The sequence below is a fragment of the Capra hircus genome, chromosome 16 (genome assembly GCF_001704415.2).
Source record: "Capra hircus breed San Clemente chromosome 16, ASM170441v1, whole genome shotgun sequence".
Lineage (NCBI taxonomy): Eukaryota > Metazoa > Chordata > Mammalia > Artiodactyla > Bovidae > Capra > Capra hircus.
This window is the reverse complement of record NC_030823.1, coordinates 5754700-5776962: the sequence shown is the minus strand read 5'-3', so window position 1 is coordinate 5776962 and position 22263 is coordinate 5754700. Positions and strand designations below refer to the sequence as shown.

Below are 22263 nucleotides of genomic sequence, written 5' to 3'. Positions count from 1 at the left end.
TTCCTGGGAGGAGCTGGGGACCTATGGCTCACCCCTGGCTCTGCCTTCTCAGTATCTCTGGGTTTGCGCTGGTCTGAGCCAGGCCTTCGGGTGAGCTCAGCCCTACAGGGTGGGCCCAGTGATTGTCTAGCAGGGCCCCTGATCAGACTCCTCTCTACTGCCAGGCACCAGCCCAGCACAGCTCTGCCTGACGTGGGGATCACCATCTGCCAGAGAGCGGTCTACTATGGTCACTGCTACTTTCAATAAATAGGTGGGTAGGAAAGGAGATTCAGATGACCCAAATAAAAAGGAGTATTATTAAGAATATTCAACTACATGTCAGAGTTGCTAATTTAAACTTTTGTAATCTCTACTTCTGTATCTACCCCTCAATAGTAGTTGTTAGATCATAATTTCATTACTGTGGTTTCAATTTACTGAGGACCATATTTAGCATCTAATTTAGTAAATAAGTATCAAGTATCTGCTATTGGAAAACTCTGGTTTCCAAGAGATTAAAAAAAAAAAAAAGTATAATGTTAAATCCCTGCCTTTGGTTTAGACTTTGGAAAAAAACTGCAAAAAGTTCATAAATTATACGAATGTATATATTTTTCTAAGGATGCTAAAAGAGGCTGACTGAAATCTGTGATTCACAAATTAAATAGGAACATCTTGGAAGGTGCTAAGATGCATGGTCAGGGGAGGAATTTCTGAGGAAACGAAGCTGACAACAAGTAAGAAGTGTATCTTATATTTTAGAAATTTTTGTTTTCTCTGAGAAATACGACTTTTTCTTTCATATATGTTATTTTTGAATTTTAGAAAAATTTTGGATTACTTGAATTTTTTTCATTATAATCCTTTTCTAACAAAATACATCAAATATGTACATACAGTGTGCCTTGTACGACTCTTTACAATCCTATGGACTGTAGCCCACCAGGTTTCTCTGTCCATATATATGTGTAGACAGATATATTTGACGCTTTAGTAAGAGACAGTGATAAAATATTTGAGTGATCTAGTCATTGCGTTTAAGTGACTTCTAGAATTGAAATTAGATAGAACAATAATATTTATGTGATGGGCCATTTCTGTTCTATATAATTGAACCTACTCCATTTGTTACTTTAAACTGAAAAACTGAGTGAATTATCTAGTTTGCCACCTAGTAAAATCTTAGAACTTACTGCAGTGTCCTTCAAATCCATAAAATATTACCTGTATTGAATTATAATACTTCATATTTACAAATTTGATTGCTTAAGAGATTTAATTTTATACCTTTACAATACTGACACTGTACACATATTTCTGAACCTTAACATGATTTAAGTATATTTTGAATATATAACATTTTAGAAATAAAATGACATAAAACAAGAAGTGAAAGGAAAAGGAGAAAGGGAAAGATACACCCACCTGAATGCAGAGATTCACAGAATAACAAGGAGAGATAATAAAGCCATAAGAGAAAGAGGCAAAGAAATACAAGAAATCCATAAAATGGGAAACACTAGCGATCTTTTCAAGAACATTGAAGGTACCAAGGGAATATTTCATGCAAAGATAGGCACAATCAAGGACAGAAATGACAAGGACCTAGCAGAAGCAGAAGAGATTAAGAAGAGGTGGCAAGAATATACAAAAAAACCTGTACAATAAAGGTCTTAATGACCCAGATGACAACGATGGTGTGATCACTCACCTAGAACCAGACATCCTGGAATGTGAAGTGAAGTAGGCTATAGGAAGCGCTACCATGAACAAAGCTAGTGGAGGTAATGGAATTCCAGCTGAACTATTTAAATCCTAAAAGATGACTCTATTAAAGTCCTGCACTCAATATGCCAGCAAATTTGAAAAACTTAGCAGTGGCCACAAGCATGGAAAAGATCAGTTTTCATTCCAATTCCACCAAAGAAGGGCGATGCCAAAGAATGTTCAAATCACCACACAACTGCACTCATTTCACATGGTAGCAAGGTAATGCTCAAAATAATTAAAGCTTGGCTTCAGCAGAATATGAACCGAGAAATTTCAAATGTACAAGCTGGATTTAGAAGAGACAGAGGAACCAGGTCAAACTGCAAACATTCGTTGCATCATAGAGAAAGCAAGAGAATTCCAGAAAAACATCTACTTTTGCTTTACTGACTACACTAAAGCCTTTGACTGTGTGTAGAGGCATAATGTTAGTCATTCAATCATGTCTGATTCTTTGCTACCCTGGGGACTATAGCCCATTAGCTTCCTCTGTCCATGGGATTCTCCAGGCAAGAATACTGGAGTGGGTTGCATTCCCTTCTTTAGGGAATTTTCCCAACCCAGGGATCAAACCTGGGTCTCCTGCATTCCAGGCAGATTCTTTACTGTCTGAGCTATAGAGAAGTCCTACATGTAAGTGGCTCAGTCATGCCAACTCTTTGGAACCCTAGTACTGTAGCCCGCTGGGCTCCTCTTCCATGGAATTCTCCCAGCAAGAATACTGAGTGGTTAGCTGTTCCCTTCACCAAGGGATCTACTCAACCCATGGATCAAACCCAGTCTCCTGAACTGCAGGTAGATTCCTTAACATCTGAGCCACTGTGTGGATCACAACAAACAGTGGAAAATTCTTCAAGAGATGGAAATACCAGACCACCTGACCTGCCTCTGAGAAACCTGTAAGCAGGTCAAGAAACAACAGTTAGAACCAGACATGGAACAGCAGACTGCTTCAAACTGGGAAAGGGGTATATCAAGGTTGTGTATTGTCACCTTACTTATTTAACTTCTATCCAGAAAAAGAGGAGAGTGAAAAATTTGGCTTAAAACTCAACATTCAGAAAACTAAGATCATGGTATCCAGTCCCATTACTTCATGGAAAATAGATGGGGAAACAATGGAAACGGTGACAGATTTCATTTTGAGGGGTCTCCAAAATCACTGCAGATGGTGACTGCAGCCATGAAAATAAAAGATGCTTGCTCCTTGGAAGAAAAGGTATGACCAACCTAAACAGCTTATTAAAAAGCAGAGACTTACTTTGCCAACAAAGGTCCGTCTAGTCAAAGCTATGATTTTTCCAGTAGTCATGTATGTATGTGAGAGTTGGACTATAAAGAAAGCTGAGCACTGAAGAATTGATGCTTTTGAACTGTCCTGTTGGAGAAGGCTCTTGAGAATCCCGTGGACTGCAAGGAGATCCAACCAGCCCATCTGAAAGAAAATCAGTCCTGAAAAATTCACTGGAAGGACTGATCCTGAAGCTGAAACTCCAATAATTCGGCCACCAGATGGGAAGGACTCATTTGAAAAGACCCTGATGCTGGGAAAGATTGAAGGTGGGAGGAGAAGGGGACAACAGAGGATGAGAGGTTGGATGGCATCACCGATTCTATGGACATGAGTTTGAGTAAACTCCTGGAGTTGGTGATGGACAGAGAGGCATGGCATGCTGCAGTCCATGGAGTTGGAAACAGTTAGACACCACTGAGCGACTGAACTGAACTGAACTGATGCAGAGTACATCATGGGAAATGCCAAGCTGGATGAATCACAAGCTGGAATCAAGATTTCTAGGAGAAATATCACCAGCCTCAGATATGTAGATGATCTCACTCTAATGGCAGAAAGTGAAGAGGAACTCTTGATGAAGGTCAAAGAGGAGAGTGAAAAAGCTGCCTTTAAACTCAACATTCAAAAAACTAATATCATGGCATCTAGTCCTATCACATCAAGGCAATAGATGGGGAAAAAAATAGAAAAAGTGGCAGACTTAACCATCTTGGGTTCCAAAATCACTGTGGATTCTGACTGCAGCCATGAAATTAAAAAACACTTGCTTCTTGGAAGAAAAGTGATGACAAACCTGGGTACCATATTAAAAAGCAGAGACATCACTTTACAGACAAAGCTGTGTATCATCAAAGCTGTATTTTTCCCAGTAGTCATGTAAATATGTGAGAGTTGGACCATCAAGAAGGCTGAGTGCCAAAGAATTGATGCTTTTGAATTGCGGTGCTGGGGAAGACACTTGAGAGTCCCTTGGACTGCAAGGAGATCCAACCAGTCAATTCTAAAAGAAATCCACCCTGAATATTCACTGGAAGGACTGATACTGAAACTGAAGCTCCAATCCTTTGGCCACCTGATACGAAAAAACAGCCAACTCACTGGAAAAGACCATGATGCTGGGAAAGATTAAGGGCAGGAAGAGAAGGGAGTGACAGAGGATGAGATTGCTGGATAGAGTCACCAACTCAATGGACATGAGTTTGAATAAACTCTGTGAGATAGTGAAGGACAGGAAAACCTGGTGTGCTGAGTTCATGGGGTTGCAAAGAGTTGGACATGGCTTAGCAACTGTACAACAATTCTTTTTTCCCTAGGTACTCAGTTCAGTTCAGTTGCTCAGTTGTGTCCAACTCTTTGCGACCCCATGAATTGCAGCACGCCAGGCCTCCCTGTCCATCACCAACTCCCAGAGTACACTCAGACTCATCGTCCATCGAGTCCGTGATGCCATCCAGCCATCTCATCCTCGGTCGTCCCCTTCTTCTCCTGCCCCCAATCCCTCCCAGCATCAGAGTGTTTTCCAATGAGACAACTCTTCGCATGAGGTGGCCAAAGTACTGGAGTTTCAGCTTTAGCATCATTCCTTCCAAAGAAATCCCAGGGCTGATCTCCTTCAGGATGGACTGGTTGGATCTCCTTGCAGTCCGAGGGACTCTCAAGAGTCTTCTCCAACACCACAGTTCAAAAGCATCACCATAAAGCAACATAATGATTGAAAATAATGTACTTTGTTTTATCTAAAAATGTTCTACAATTACTTCTCTAGTCAATACTCTAGTTACATTTTAAAATGACTTGTTTAATACTTTCTTTGTATAGTGGAAGAAAACTTGCTACCCCAAAATGCCTGTGGTATTTGAACTTATTTTTTATTCAAGGCATATTTCGATGTGGCTATTTAAATTTACTCAGTGATGTAAATATAATTGTGTAAAATATCTATGGACTAGTTACCTGCCTGAATTAATTCATTTAATAAATAATTCTGAAATGCTCAGGTATGCTAACCAACATAAAGATGAAAACCATACCAAACACTCTATTTCACAAACTGGGAGAATTCTGAGACTAGCTGCATTATATATTAAAGCAAGACAATCAAACTTAACAACATAAAAATCTGGAAAATATTTATAATATTTAATAAAATATTTGTACTCTGGTATGTCACTCTATACAAGTTGATCTGTGGTGGCTGGGATTGATGTTTCTAAATCACAAGGGGTATATATTACTATGTAAGGTATATAGACACACTTAAATGCATGAGACACCAGTTTTAGACTCTAACTGAATATTGGCACTAAAACAAATATGAAAATATTTTAATTTTTCACAAACACTTCTTAAACAATTTAGATCTGAATCTGAGGTAGTCGTTAAATTACCATATGGTAAACATCAGATATCTCCTAAATAGAAAAATTTAACCCATGTAAACCAAAGAAAATATTAAAATGTTTTTGCACTATATAAAGGAATTACTCTTGCATTAATACACATTCGGTATCAGTATTCTTGAACAACATCATTTCCCAAGTGCCTATGGGTGTCATTTCTTCAGTAAGGCTATAATTACTAGTTCAGTGCAGTTCAGTTCAGTTCAATTGCTCAGTCGTGTCTGACTCTTTGCGACCCCATGAATCGCAGCACGCCAGGCCTCCCTGTCCATCACCAACTCCCAGAGTTCACTCAGACTCACGTCCATCGAGTCCGTGATGCCATCCAGCCATCTCATCCTCGGTCGTCCCCTTCTCCTCCTGCCCCCAATCCCTCCCAGCATCAGAGTCTTTTCCAATGAGTCAACTCTTCGCATGAGGTGGCCAAAGTACTGGAGTTTCAGCTTTAGCATCATTCCTTCCAAAGAAATCCCAGGGCTGATCTCCTTCAGAATGGTCTGGTTGGATCTCCTTGCAGTCCAAGGGACTCTCAAGAGTCTTCAACACCGCAGTTCAAAAGCATCAATTCTTCGGTGCTCAGCCTTCTTCACAGTCCAGCTCTCACATCCATACATGACCACAGGAAAAACCATAGCTTTGACTAGACGGACCTTTGTCGGCAAAGTAACGTCTCTGCTTTTGAATATACTATCTAGGTTCGTCATAACTTTTCTTCCAAGGAGTAAGCGTCTTTTAATTTCATGGCTGCAGTCACCATCTGCAGTGATTTTGGAGCCCCCCAAAATAAAGTCTGACACTGTTTCTACTGTTTCTCCATCTATTTCCCATGAGGTGATAACACCGGATGCCATGATCTTCATTTTCTGAATGTTGAGCTTTAAGCCAACTTTTTCGCTCTCCTCTTTCACTTTCATCAAGGGGCTTTTTAGTTCCTCTTCACTTTCTGCCATAAGGGTGGTGTTATCTGCTTATCTGAGGTTATTGATATTTCTCCTGGCAATCTTGATTCCAGCTTGTGTTTCTTCCAGCCCAGCGTTTCTCATGATGTACTCTGCATAGAAGCTAAATAAGCAGGGTGACAATATACAGCCTTGACGTACTCTTTTTCTATTTGAACCTGTTGTTCCATGTCCAGTTCTAACTGTTGCTTCCTGACCTGCATACAGATTTCTCAAGAGGCAGGTCAGGTGGTCTGGTATTCCCATCTCTTTCAGAATTTTCCAGTTTATTGTGATCCACACAGTCAAAGGCTTTGGCATAGTCAAGAAAGCAGAAATAGATGTTTTGCTGGAACTCTCTTGCTTTTTCCATGATCCAGCAGATGTTGGCAATTTGATCTCTGAAATAATATTCCCTTTTTATTTTTACTCTTAACATGACGTTTTTCCTCCTATAGTCCAGTCAATTCAAATGTCTTCTAACTGTTCGGCTCTCACTTGCTCTGACTTATCCTCAAACCATTCTTCACCTTGAGGCTAAAATAATATTTTATTTATTTGTTTTTAATTAATTTTAACATTGCTTTATAATTTGGTGTTAGTTTCTGCTATACAGTGGCAGTCAGACACGACTGAGCGACTGAACCGAACTGAACTGAACTAACTCTACTATACAGCAAAATTAATTGGCAAAAAAAAAAAAAAAAAAGCCTGTATCTTTCAATTCCTGTTATTCCTAAAATAAAGCGCAGCTCCTTACACTGCTCTTCAAAGCCATGAGTGGTCTGGCTTCCGATTTCCGTGTCAGCCTAGGGAGGACTTTCCCCTGGCTCTGCTCCAAGTGCGGTTTAGTTCCCAGAGCCTTGGTATTTGCTGCCCTCTTGTGGAATTCTCTGCTCATCTCTACACCCACTCAGCCTCTTTCTAGTAAAAGTGTGTGTGTACTCAGTTACTCAGCTGCGTCTTGGCTCTTTGTGACCCCATGGATTGTAGTTCACCAGGCTCCTCTGTTCATGGGATTTTTCAGGCAAGAATACTGGAGTGAGTTGCCATTCCCTCCTGGAGGGGATCTTCCTGACCCAGGAATCGAACCTGCGTCTCCTGCATTGAAGGTGGATTCTTTGCCACTGTGCCTCCTGGGATGCCCTTCTCGTTGAAGACTGAATACCAATTCTTCAGGGAGGCATTCCTTCCCACACTGGACTAGATCACATAGATTCTTCTATTTTCTTTCATTAGTTGCCAAACTAATGAGAGGGTAAGAGGCAGGAAGGCCAGGGGTCTCCAAAGGGAGGAAATAGCTTGCAAGTGTCAGACATTTTTCTCTCTCTTAAGCAGCAGGAGGAAACAAAGGAGCTGATATTTTTCCTTCTCTATACAAATTTAAAAGGAGGTTTCTCTTAAAATACTGTGTTGCCATAATGACACCTGGTTTCACCGGAAGTTAGCTATTTTCAAACCTTGAGATAACAATGCATTTTTCTTATGGAAATGTTTGTCTTAAGCTATGCTAATGTACTATGCATTTACCTCAGACTTTGTCTTCAGGTCAGTTGTCTCGTGGCTCAGAACCTACTTGACAAACCAGTATGTTATACTCAGATATTGCTCCCCTAATCCATGTAAATGAAACTATTTGTATGATAATTTGTCCTTCTACAAGATACAAGTTAATCATTTTATGGCCCAGGATGAACCATTTGGTGCCAAGATTATCCCAAAATGCATCTTATGGGTGAGGGGCCTGGTGCCATTCTGAGTTTTAAGACATTTCTTTCTTTCATTAACAGACTGCTAGTGACTATATAACATCCAGCTGAAGACTAGCAAGGGGGTACTCTTTCTGCCCTCTTCTGATGCCTATGTCAGAAGCTTTCTCTATCTCTTTTATGCTTTAATAACACTTTATTACACAAAAACTCTGAGCGATCAAGCCTCGTCTCTGGCCCTGGATTGAATTCTTCTCCTCCGGAGGCCAGGAATCTCAGTGTCTTTTTGTTCAGCAACAACCTTTCACTAACAATCCTTCTAGCTATATCTTTAAATGACTTGCTTAATATTTTTCTTGTAAAGTGGAGCAAAACTTGCCACTGCAAAATGTCTTTGGCATTGGAAATGGTTGTTTTTATTCAAGGCACATTTTGATGTGCCTATTTAAGTTGAATTTAGGTACTAACAGTTGTTCTTAAAAGTGTGAAAACGTTCAGCATTTCCCAAATGTATAGAGTGTTTTGTTAGGTAAAACCTCAGCAAAAGAAATTTAAATTTGAAAGTCAGGACCAGCATTTCTTTCAATTTGAAAAAATTGGAAGGAAACTTTGTGCTTGGAAGACTCACCTGAGTGCTTCTCTGGGATGTGTAAGGAAGGGTGCTTAAGCAGGTGGAAGAGAAATTTTAACAGGATTGAAGTTGACAAAGGGGGCTTCTCTGGTGGCTCAGGTCAATGCAAGAGACACAGGAGACATGGGTTCAATTCCCGGCTTGGGAAGATTCCCTTTAGAAGGAAATGGCAACCCACTCCAGGGAAATCTCATGGACAGAGGAGCCTGGCGGGCTGCAGTCCAAGAGTTGCAAGAGTTGAAAAATGACCGAGCAATTAAATAACAACATCACCATGATAAAGACCTTCTCTGGCACTGTCTTCTGTGCTCTGAAATGGCCCTTAGGGGAGCAGGCGGGCCAGCTGCTAGGGATTCCAGTAGTCTCTTCTGAGCCAACCAGAGGAGGGGATATGGCAACCTCTGGGCTAAAGGTCATCCACAGGAAGTTTGCTGCTCTATGGAGCAACGAGGAGCCCACAGAGGAAACTCCCCAGGAGAGAGGCATGCATCCGGGTAAGGACCCGCTCAGGTCCTTCTGCAGAGACACCGCATGCTGGCACAAAGCATGGCTGAGTGTGAAGGTTCCTCTTGGTTCAGCCATCCCAGCACACGCTTCAGGGGTTCTCCCTAAGTGTTTGAGTGTTAACACTCTGGGTACTTCACTCTAAACTTTGTACGCTAAAGACGAATCACTTCCTGGGTGGGTATTTTGGGGCCCAGACAGCAAACAGGTAACTGTCACACTGGATGAAGATACATTAAGCTGTGTTGTCCAGTGTTCAATCACAGAGCTATGTTTCAGATACAACTCCAGGTGGAAAGGAATTCTCCCCAAATCCCCCCAAACCCTCTTCTGCTTCCCACTCACACACACAAGCACTGCCAGTGAATTAAGGAGACTCTCTTGTTTGCCTTTGGTCTTTGGGGACTAACTCTGGAGGGTCCTCAGACAATCCAGGGAGAAGAGAGCCCTGGTCAGTAAAGCTAAGTGTCCGAGTAAGCTGGGCAGGTAGGAGCTCAAGTGATCCATCTGAGCTTTTGAATAACAAATTCAACCTTATTCCAGACTGGTCATATCAGTTATATTAGTAAGTTGTAAGCTAGAGCACTCTTAACTTGAATTCTCAGACTTGAATTCTATTCTGTTTTTATCTCTAATGTAAGCACAGATTGAAGATTTTTCTAACATATTCCTTCACAGTTTTAAAAGCAAAAAATGTAAAACTCAAAAGGCCTCCCATCCAAACAAAATGCCAAAATAATCAAGTTAAAATGGCATGGCTCAAACTGCTACACAGAAATGCTAACATAAAATGTAGCATCACCCTGTATAAAGTAACAGCACACAGTAATTTTATTCATCTAAAACATCCAGATACTAAGGAGATCACAAGATTTGATTGTCTCCTAGAAATAAATAAGCCAAGGAAATAATGCATCTAAATTCTTGTCCCAGTTTTCTAATTAATAAACTAACCATGATGTCTGCTTACACATTTTGGTGGCCACAGTATTTTAGAAGCAGCCATTCAAGTTTGCTTAAAAGACACATTCTTGTGTTAAAAGATACATTCTATTAATAAGTAGAAACTGCCTATTACTATCTGCCTATTATGTACTTCTCAGAAATCATCTCACTTAGTTCTTTCAACAGCCTTGCTTGGCAGGATGATGCAAGAGTTTGGGTACATTCAGACTACCTAGATTCAAGTGAAGTTGATGTTAAACTTTGGAACTCTTCCAATTTAAATCCCAAACTCCATCAATATCAATTGAATGACTCTTAGGCTATCTCTCATGTTAAAATACTTCAGCATGAACAGGGTGATAGGTTCAGAGTCAGGTTTAAGATAAACTCCAGTTGCAGCTAGCATTTAGTTTCACCACCCAGGGTGCCTCAGTTTTTTTGTTTTTTCCCCCATCAGAGAGTGTACATCCTAGAGTTGAGATGGCTTCTATTAGCTATATTTCTGTCAACACTGTGTGCCTCACTAATAAGCTGATTAGAACTGGCTCTTCTTTGAGGAAATGAATAATGGTCATTAAAATGCAAGGACTGGCTGAGATATTTTGGAGATATTATTGTTGAAATAAACTCTAGGTCCAAGAAGGAATGGCTCCTGTCCTGGTGCTATATCTGCAAACCAAAACTTAGATCACATTCCTGTCCCTGTAAATGTCCCACTCGACCAGAAATAGATTACATCCAGTCAGCCAATCTGCAAATGCCAAGCCAACTCTGGGCTCGGTACTTATTTCCTATTCATTCTCTGTTTCTCTTCCTTGTTTCTTATTCTTTAAGCTTTAAAAGCTGCTTTCCTCCCACTCCATGGCTCAGCAGGTAAAGAATTTGCCTGCAATGCAGGAGACGCAGGAGATGTTGGTTCAATCCCTGGGTCAGGAAGATCCCCTGGAGTAGGAAATAGTGACCCACTCCAGTATTCTTGCCTGAAGAATCCCATGGACAGAGGAGCCTGGTGGGCTACAATCCATGGGATTGCAAAGAGTCAGACATGACTGATGACTAAGCACAGCACAGCATCCCATTTTGCAGTTCTCTGGACCCTTGGGAATGGAGATTGCACACTTCGTGAAGTGTTAATGTTTGTTTATACCAAATTGTATTAAATTGTCTTCTTTAATAACTTTTGTGGTTTTTCCTGTAGTCACTTAAGGATGTGAGAGTTGGACCATCACGAAGGCTGAGTGCCAAAGAATTGATACTTTCAAATTGTGGTGCTGGAGGAGGCTCTTGTGAGTCCCTTGGGCAGCAAGGAGATCAAACCAGTCAATCCTATAGGAAATAGATCATGCATATTCATTGGAAGGACTCATATTGAAGCTCCAATACTTTGGACACCTGATACAAACAGTAGACTCATTGGAAAAGACCCTGATGCTGTGAAAGATTGAGGGCAAGAAGAGAAAGGGGCAGCAGAGGATGAGGTGGTTAGATAGCATCACCGACTCAATGGACATGAATCTGAGCAAACTCCTGGAAATAGTGGAGGACAGACAAACCTGGCGTGCTGTAGACCACGGGTTACAAAGAGCAAGACACCACTTAGAGACTGAACAACAACAAGAAGTTCATTTTTAACATTATTCCCTCCTGCAAACTCAGTGTGTAAGAATCTAGTTCCCTTGAAGTTGGGGCCCTAGGCTTTTATCCTAATATCTGCTAATACTATCCTAATAGTCTTCAATCCACACACTGACTGGACTTCTGGGAGCTTGATGCTTACTATAAGAGTAATTGGGATCCTCCCTCTGTAATTTGTCATCTGCCTACAGGAAATTTCATGCAAAGTGGTGGATAGAAAACAGGAAAGCTCAGAAAACTGGAAGTAGGAGGAAGAGAGAAAAGGGGAGCAGAGTTGAGACTGGTGTTAGCTTGCAGTAGATCATCAGTGATTGTTTAGAGGATCAGCACAGGACTCTTTATCATGATTGATCTTGGAACTGAATTGGGGTAAGGAAGGAAGAAGAGCCCTCAGGTGACTAAGGACAGTAGGATCAGTGGACAGTAGATTCCAGTGAAAAAGGACGGTTCAGAGTTGGGGATGTGAGAAGAAATGGCATGGAAAAACAGAGAGTTGAACGCAACTCAGAACATGGAGTGGAAACTATTGATTGTCCAATCACATGAGAATGGGTGACTAAGGGTAGATATCCAAAGGTTCATCTGCCTAAGATTTTTGAAATCATCAAGAACTATGGTAGAAGCAGGGCTGGCAAGAGTCACAGTGAATCAGGAACTGAAACCTTCAAGAATTGTGGAAGAGTGACCTCAAGGGTGATTACTGATTCACCAATAAAATGAAACTACCGAGTCTACAATTCTGGTTATTTATCTACATAAATGGTGTTATATATACCATAGGGACATACTGATATTTGGTTCTTCTATTATGTAAGACTAGCCTAGTTTAGCATGCCTAATTAATGGATGAATTACTCCATCAAAAAGCCTCCTAGATTTCTTCAAAGTTTATTTAAGTATTACTGTAATTTTTAAAAATTATAGCTGATTTACAATGTTGCATTAGTTTCAGGTGTACAACACAGTGATTCAGTTATACATACATACATACCTATTGTTTTACAAGTTCTTTCCCCTTAGAGGTTGTTTATTTTATATATAGTAGTTGCCTTGCGCGCATGCTCAGTTGTGTTTGACTCTTTGGGACCGCATGGACTGCAGCCCATCAGGCTACCCTGCCCATGGAATTCTTCAGGAAAGAATACTGGAGTGGATTGCCATTCCCTCCTCCAGGGGATCTTCCTGACCCGGGATTGAACCTGAGTCTGCCATGTCTTCTGCATTGGCAAGCGGATTCACTACTGCTGAGACACTGGGGAAGCCCCCCATGTACAGTGGCGTGTATATGTTAATCCCAATCCCCTAATTTATCCTTCCTCCCCTTGTCCCCTTTGGTAACCATAAATTTTTTTTCTGTATCTATCGGTCTAAAATATTTTTTTTTTCCTGAAAAACACTGTTTAGTACTTAGATAAATGATAATGCCTTTATGAACAGAAGAAAGAGAAGAGCAGAATCTGGGTATTTAATAGTGCTTCTCAAATTTCTGTTTGAAACTATTCACTCTAGATATGTTTTTGCACTATACAAATTGCATAATTTCTAAAATATCTTGCAGAAGATGGGTAACTTTTAATAGCGAAAAGATCCAAAGGCACACGTCTGCTCTCCATCCATCCTTTTAAGAGGTGGCCCTCCTCCACCAGGTACTCAGGGCAGGCAGACCTGCCACCATCAGAAAGCACATGTGTATCTGCCCTTAGGTATTCTGGTTTATTTTAAATGATTAATTCGAGATTTTGCATCTCTCAGTAAAATGGGGATTTATTATTCTCTTAACATAAAAATAATTTATTCAGAGCATATATCAAATCAATAGAAATTTCACTATAATACAAACAAACTCACAGTAAGTTGAAAATTAAAATGGCATGCTTAATTAAAGACCCAGGACCCTCTCCTGCTAAAACTATAATTAGCTTTTGCCAAGCATGGAATAAAACACTATGATGACTTTATTCATTGACTATAAATCTCATCCTTCTGCATTGGTTTTCTACCCTGTATTTCCTTTTTCATTCTCTAGAGAGAAAAAAAATGCTTATATATAATATGTCATATTTTAAGCATGTGTTATACTACTTTTAAATGTACTACTTACATAGCTCAGTGACTAGTGAGCTATATTCTAAATGATCCACCCCATTACAGTGACTTTAGATAATGTATTACTCCTTCTGAACAGGAGGAGGTTGTAGGCAAGTGCATAGTAGATTTTCCAGGTGCTGGAGAGATTCTTTACATACCTGATTTCCTGTCTTCACACTGATACTGCAAGAAGAGTGAATTATTCTCCACATGCATTTTACAGATGAGGGAAACTGAATTTCAGTGAGGTTAAGAAATACACTCAAAGTCACATTTAGTAATTTTCTGCAGGAACTTCTGGGATAGATGTCAGATGAAGTTTGTTGCTATATTGTTCCAAGGTCCACAGCTTTTCCACTCTGCCCCAGGGAGGTGATAATCATATGGTTAATAATTACAGTAGCTAACATTCATGGAGGAAAATCCACTGGAGGAGGGCATGGCAACCCACTCCAGTATTCTTGCCTGGAGAATCCCCATAAAGCGTGGACCCTGGAGGGCTACGGTCTAAAAGGTTGCAGAGTCAGACATGAGTGAAACGACTTAGCACAGCACGCACAACATTGACTGGGGCTCCCCAGATGGCGCAGTGGTAAAGAATCTGCCTGCCAATGCAGGAGATGCAAGAAACACAGGTTTGATCCCTGGGTGGGGAAGATCCCCAGGAAAGAAAATGACAACCCACTCCAGTATTCTTGCCTGGAAAATTCCAAGGACAGAGGAGCCCAGTGGGCTACAGTCCAAGCAGTCACAAAAAGTTGTACACAGCTGAGCACAACATTTATTGGGAACCTGAAAATGACCAGGCAGGTATATGTTGTTATATCTCCAACAACCTTACGATTAAGACATAAAGATTTAGAGAAGGAAAGTAATTTACCTAAGATCATGTAATAAATAGTCAACCTAAGTGAGACACAAATCTCCACTCTCCTGAGTTCTGACCTCAAACGGTAAATAGATAACTACCCTCAATAAATGTTCTGCTATAATATGAAGGTATGAAGGGAGGAGAGAAAAAAAATCAAGTTTAGATTGTTTTATTTATTTGCTTAATTTGGTAGCTCAGATACTTCCTTTAGACTTCTGCAAAACTCATAAAACTGAAATAATGATGTTTTAGATATTTAAATGTTAAATGATTTTAAAAAGAATCATTCCAAGTGATGCAGATGTCTCAATTTACTGGTGACTCTTTTTAGAGGTAAATTGACTCTTTTTTTTTTTATGAACCATCTAAAAAGTCTTTATTGAATTTGCTATAATACAGAGATTGAACCTGCAACCCTGCATTGGAAGGTGAAGCCTTAACCACTAGACTGCCAGGAAAGTCCCTACTAGTGCTTTTGATTTTGCTCACAGCAGGAACTTTTTGCTCATTCTTAACCAAAGATTTCCATAACAGGAATTCCTATCTGGGTGGGCTGAATTAACAAAAGGCAGTAAAACAGTGAGGATAAGCTTACGACTTAGCTCCTGACATGGGTGAATGAGCCTTGAAATCGTTTATTCCTGGTTACTCAGTATGTGAATGCATACCTTCGGCCACTGCTAGGCATAAAAGCAAAATCAGAACATGCACAACATGGAAAAAAAAATCATGACTGCTACCGCACACAATTTTTGAGAATCTGTTAGTTAAACTATATAAGAAAACAGATGTATTACTCTTTTCACTTTTAAAAGAACTGCTGACCTTGTGTTAAAAATTAAATTTCACATACGACCAGTCACACATTAGGTCCTAAATCATATCTGTTTTAAGATTGAATGAATAAACATAACTTCAGTTTGCGCCTCATGTGCATTCCTTAGAGACAGAGTCAGGCCTTTCACAGGTGGTTAGCAGTAAGTCCGCGGAAGGGGCGGGCTGTCCAGATGTTTACCTGAACAGGGTCTGCACGTTGACGATGGTTTTGGCGTCCGCCATGTAGTCTTCCTCGGCACTCATGGTGCTTTCTTTGTCCACGACCACCATGTTGGCAGCAAAAGTCACTCCACACCTGAGTAAGTCATCTAGGCTTTGATAAAAATCAACAGAGAAAAGTGAACTTTCAATATATCTCAGTGTTAGGATGGTGCTGAAACTCACCTACCCGCTCCCCCACGCTTATAGGCATAGAGGTTACTGTTATAGGTGGCTTGCACAGAGTGGACACTGATAGATGTCATGGGAACTAATACAGTATTCTCCAGAGATATGAAATAAATTGCATTTGGGGGTTCTTTATGCTTCATTAGATCTCAATAATTTCAAAGCATATGCATTAAGGATCTTTCTTTAATAATATTTATGAATTTTATAAATAAAGCCTGAAAACACCAATTTTGCAATCAAACAGAATGACAGCATGTTAGAACTTTGTTTTTACAGTTAGCATATTATTTTAAAAAATGGCATTTGCATTTTTTAAAAAATCTTTGAGGCACTTCTGGTAAGAATAAAAATGAACATATATTAATTTAGATGATCAAGCCTAACAAGGAAATATATTTTTTAGAGATATTTATTTTTAAATGTCTATTTATCTATGTGAAGCTATGTCTTATAGATTGGTTCTACACAGCCAAAAACATGTAAAACATATAAATATCATTTGCTTTCAAGCCTACCTTTTAGATACTTTTTGAGCAAGTGATTAAATGAATTAAATTTGTTGGTTGCAGGAAACAATTGCTAAACTAAGACATAAGTTCCTACTGAGTCAGTCATCTCCCATATTAGTGATAAAAAATTTACCTGACATTGAATTTAAAAACAATGTTATAGTAAAAGCTGAAACAAGAAAACCATTTTTCATTGCCTCTGCTTCACACAAATTTCAAAAATAGGACTGAATTGGAGAAGGGAGATTATACTTGAGTGAATGCAAGGGTATTCTAGGTTCAGAGTTGACTGAAGACGAATAAGAAAAATTGGGCTAACTGATTTCTACATCTTCCAATTTAAAGTAAAAAGTGTAAAACTCAAAGAGCAGTAGCTCCTTTTAGATTCTTAAAAGGAACAGTTAATTCTCCTAAAGATCGTCTCAAACTGCATGATCCCTTGAATTAGCCGTCTCACATTAGAGGGGATTATTTTCCTCTTACAGGAAGGCAAGAGGCAAGATTTCTTACTCTGTTAAACGGCAAGAAAGTATTACCAAAGCTTTGAGTCCAAGATTCCTGGAATAGCCCAGAAAAAATATTTTGCTTGAATCAGGCACAGTGTTCTATAGCAGGGATTTTATGGCTAAAACTGTGGAAACAGAATGTTATCCCAAATAAATTTCCTATGGCGAGAGGGGCCAGGACCATAACATCTAATCAATATGATGACCAAGTTTAAATTTCCAGGAATACTTTACTAGGGTGTTCTTTTCATCTAGGAAGTTTATAATTATTCTTACATCTATTAAAATACTTTTTAAAGGAAAGGAAGTTGGAAAGCAAATATGATCCCTTGGGGACCATAAAAACGATGCTAAATCTTATGACTTCACACACTATTATTATAGGGTTAATTCACTTTTTCATGTTTCAGCTCTTACGATCTTTATTTCCCCCATTAAACAAATTGTCTATATAGGAAAAGGAAAAGTTAGTTAATAGAAGGTAACCTTAATCAAAAAATGATACCCAGAAGTTGTAATAAAAATGAATATTTCATCATCAATAAATCGAGGAAGTTGAGACCTGACAAAAAAATTCACTATGAGAATATTTGTACTAAACAGTTACTTGCTAGTAAAACCTGTACATAACAGTTAATGCCATACTGAAAATACTGGCTGTTGTAGTTTACACATAACATTGGCAAATGATTTTAGTAATTATCATTGAATATGAGTTTAAATCTAAAGAAATTTATAGGATGTATATAAATTTAGAGTGGCATTTCTGAATCACATGTCTGAATCACAAAGAAATTTTATTCTTCATGTTTTAACTTTAGCTTATTTATATTCATTTAGAATTGTATTTTATTATCTTTTTGGTAGACTACCACTTTGTTTTTATAATTCTGTGTGTATCACAATTTCTTCCCAGTATGTTATCTACAAAGACTGTTTTTAATTAAGCATGAGTGCTTTACACAGTTTGGCCACCAGATGGCGGCCCAAGAAAAAAGTCACTATGGTTGAAAAAGTTATAGATAATCTAACTGGGAATGCCTCTCTTTCTACCCTTCTCTAAGACTTTCTTTTTGAGGAGAACCAGAATGTGAAGGTATAAATATAAAGGAATGTTTGTGAGAGCGTTTTAACTCATTCATAGATTTTGTTTGCTCACCATTTATGTTTAAGGAAAATTTCAAACATTAGCAGAAGAGAATACACTATAGTGAATCTCCTGTACCAATTACCCAGTTTTAAAAATTGGTGACTTGTAGTCAATCCATTTTCACCTCTAATCCTAGGAATTTGATCCTTTCCATTCTTCCTTTCCTCCCCATTAATACTTTTATAAAGGGAGAATTCATTTTATAGTTTACATCAGAAAAGATGGATGAGTGGTTTATTTTGTATCTTCTAAATATAATGTCCTAATGAATTTTAATAGAATACTATTAATATCACATCAAAGAAACATTACTAATGATAAAATATGGGTTGATTTCACTTTCATGGATTCAAATAGTAGTTTTAGTACCTCTGTATTTTAATTAGTTGGTTAGCATTATGACAACAGTAATGTAAATTATATTAATGTAGCTGTTTAGTTGCTAAGTTGTTTCCAACTCTCTTGCGACTTTGTGGAAAGTAGTCTGCCAGGCTCCTCTGTCCACGGGATTCTCCAGGCAAGAGGACTGGAGTGGATGGCCATTTCCTACTCCAGAGGGTCTTCTTGACCCAGGGATCGAACCTGCATCTCTTGCATTGGCAGGTGGATTCTTTACCATGGAGCTACCAAGGAAACCCAGGCATATTCATGTAGAAAGGAGACTAAATGTGTGTTAACCTGTTTGGCCATTAATGTGCCCACAGTCAATAAACACTCTCAAAGTTACAAACCTTTGTTTTTTTAACATCTACAAGATGAAATGTAAACACGGGAGTTCTCAGTGGATAACTTCCAGCATATTATTTGCAATGCTCTGGCTGATTTTTTTTTTTTTTAGAATGGAAGATTAACACATTTTATAAGCATATTAGTTTTATGATCTTTTAATTTTAGTATTTGTTACCATGTCATGTTCATGCAAATAAAGGAATTTGTATTTTAAAGCTGAAGCATCACACACATTTGACCTTTAACAAATTATTAGAAATTACAGACTCTAATATGTTCTAAGAATAAACTAAGGAAATGCTCCAATTAAAAAATTTGACTTAAAAATGAGCATTCCAAATTATTTTAAAGTTTTCCAAAAGTAACGGTAATGATACCGATGCAGCGCAATGCTGAAGTTCTAGGTTCTCTCTAGCACAATGTTAACAGTTAAAAATCTTACTGCTGTAGATGACACAAAACCGAAGTGGTTTAGAAATGGAACAAGACTGACATGCAACAAGATCTGCTTAATTTAACAACAGATTACTGCTTAGGAAGTTTGAATGCAAGGTGTGTAACACAGGAACATAAGCTCTACATGCAATATACATCATATTTACAACATTGAAAGGGCAAGTTACACTCAACATGCAACACCGGGGCACAGCACATGACGAGCACAGGACACCACACTGGTGAGGGTGCCAAAGATTTTGTCACCTACTTGTCAATAGAGCCCACCATGTAGTAAACCATTGGAAACCAACAGATGGCATCCAGAAAATGCATGTCTGGCCTAAGTAGCACATGGGTTACAAAATGAAACACAGTGTCACAACAGTGGCAGCACTTCTAGGGAAGGAAGTAAGCTGACTCAGTTCTCATTTCCAATACTAAATGCCATTGACAAGATTAATTTTCAAGCGCCTTTTCTCAACATTAATTTTAAAATGTCACTTTTACTTGTTATGAATAATATAATGCACTGATTTAAAAAAAAGTTGCATTTCTGCTTTCTAAATCAGAAACATTATGGCAGTATTCTACAAAAACACCAAATGGATACTCTTCGTTTATGAGTAAAAAATATTTTCAATGAGTTTGAAATGATTCATCCTGAGAAAGTCTTGTAAAATGGGAAATTAGTGATTGTTTTGATGATATAAAATATAGGAAACTAAATTAGTGTGTCTCTCTAGAGTAATTTTCTCTAAGAGATACAGAGAATCACCACATGTCCCTTAATATATCAGCCTATGAGTAAATAAATACAGTATTTGTACCCATGCAGTATATATATATATAATACAGAATTAAAATGAAAGCATTTCACCTTTTACACTACTGATTTTCTCAATATACACTGTTGAGCAAATTGTATTACAACTGAAATCTTTACTCTTTATGCACATTTGGGGAAAGACTTATAAACCTGGAAGCTTCCTTAGAAATTACCTAATCCACTGTATTCATTTTATAAAGTTATCCATTCTTTCATGCATCTATTCACACAGCATCTCTGAATCCAAAAGTTTTTCATATTAGACATTTTGGTATACTAAGATGTATGCAAAAATATATATATATCTTGTTAGCTTCTACTACAAGAAATAGAGCTTTTGGAACACATATGTAAAAACACAAAATTATAGAATATGCTGAAAAATAAGGAATGGGTTGCATTCGGAAGACAGAATAGAGGAAATATTTAATTTGGATGTTGAAGGATGAGTAGAAGATGGACCAGTAAAGGGGGAGGAAAGGGCACTTCTAGGCAAAGGGGAGAACAGCCCCAACAGCATCCCAGCCAGAAGTCTCTCCTCCCTGATTCATTTCTTCCTATTGATCAATCTCATCTCTCTTCACTTTAAAGAAAAATAATATTTAGTACAGTGAATCATTAAAATAAAACATCTGAAGAATCTCACTGTTGATGACATTTCCACCATCATTCCTAAAATGACTTCCTAGGATTTTAAGTGGTCCCATATTACTACATATTATAAATGTACCACAGTTCGTTTTTTAAAAAGCCTCAATTATTCAGTTTCTAAGTTATTTTCACTTTTATGCTATTAATCCCTGGAGTGACAAGCTATTTCTAATGTCTTGTATTATAAAAATTATTGCTCTGGACTTTTTCTGGTGACTTTTTTCCTAGTATTTGGTTTTATCATTTGCCCCAAAACATGTATAGAAGTTTTCCCACTAGTGAATCACAGGATACAAATATTTTTAAAGCTCATGGTGTAGGTTGGTTTCACAAATACAATCATATATACTCTCAGTAGCGGTCTTGGCTAGTGCCTGCCAATTCTTCTCTTTCTGGGTGCTGCTTCTTACAATTAGAATGGGTATTCACACTGTTCATTTCAGACCTTCTATGCTTCCTGCCTGCCTTGTGGTTATGGAAGAAGATATTAGGATTCAAGTGACACAGACTGGGACAACACTGAGGTTCCGTGGCATTTTGAAAGATCCTTTTGAATGTGTCATTTGGGGCGGGGGTCATTATTTTATCTCTCTTTCCTCTTACATAGTTCCAGTCAGATAAAATGAATAGCTCAATAACTTACATAGCAGAATTATGTTCATAATTCCTTGTTATTAATTGCACAGCTATACCCTGTGTGAAATAATCTCCTAATTTAAAAAATCCAGATCTTTCCATTGTTTACACTATCTTCTCTGACCATTTGTCCACTGTAACATATCTGTCTTCCAAAGACTTAGAACAGTACTTGATGTTATCAAATAATTCAACTTGATAAAGATACCAAAAAGTTTTCCATGTGATGAGAAGTACTGGAGTCACAAGGAACAACGTAAGTCTTTATGTTATGCCAAACCTTCTATTAGACTTAAAACTGAAGATCTGGCCTTTGTATTTTGTTGCTCTGTTGAGTAGAAATCATTCAAAGTACTTAAACATCAAAATTACTGCCTGTTGTTAGGAAACTTGTGAATCTTACAGACATGCCATGCTGCCACAAACATGCATTTATTATACAATGCGCAAGCAATCTTTCACATCCTTAGAAATTAACATCTGTATTATGGTAGCACACTTCATCCTTTCATGAATTCAGCTATGTTACAAGGCAAGGCAAGTCATTTGAAACTTGGTAAATATATAATTCTGATGAAGTATATCTAATGTTGGGAGTCTAGTATGCCATGTGCATGAGTGATCAGTCACTAAGTCCTGTCTGACTCTTTGCGACTCTATGGACTGCAGCCCACCAGGCTCCTCTGTCCATGGGATTTTCCAGACAAGAAAACTGGAATGGGTTGCCATTTCCTCCTCCAGGGTATCTTCCCAACCCAGTGACTGAACTCTGATTCTTCTACCTCCTGCATTACAGGTGGATTCTTTACCACTTGAGCCACTGGT

At 38.5% G+C, this 22263-nt stretch overlaps 1 protein-coding gene across 2 annotated transcripts in view; it reads right to left on the bottom strand.

Annotated features, from left to right (window-relative positions):
* The window catches only part of KCNT2 (potassium sodium-activated channel subfamily T member 2), a 439686-nt gene that overhangs the window by 67975 nt on the left and 349448 nt on the right, over window positions 1-22263 (bottom strand). Inside the window, exons 20-21 of one of the 2 annotated variants that reach the window (XM_005690450.3) lie at window positions 19594-19665; window positions 15782-15916 (exon numbers count right to left, since the gene is read on the bottom strand). In XM_005690450.3, coding sequence (XP_005690507.1) covers window positions 15782-15916; window positions 19594-19665 — 207 coding nt within the window. The remainder of the gene's footprint in view (window positions 1-15781; window positions 15917-19593; window positions 19666-22263) is intronic. The other variant, XM_013970060.2, reaches the window with a different exon arrangement.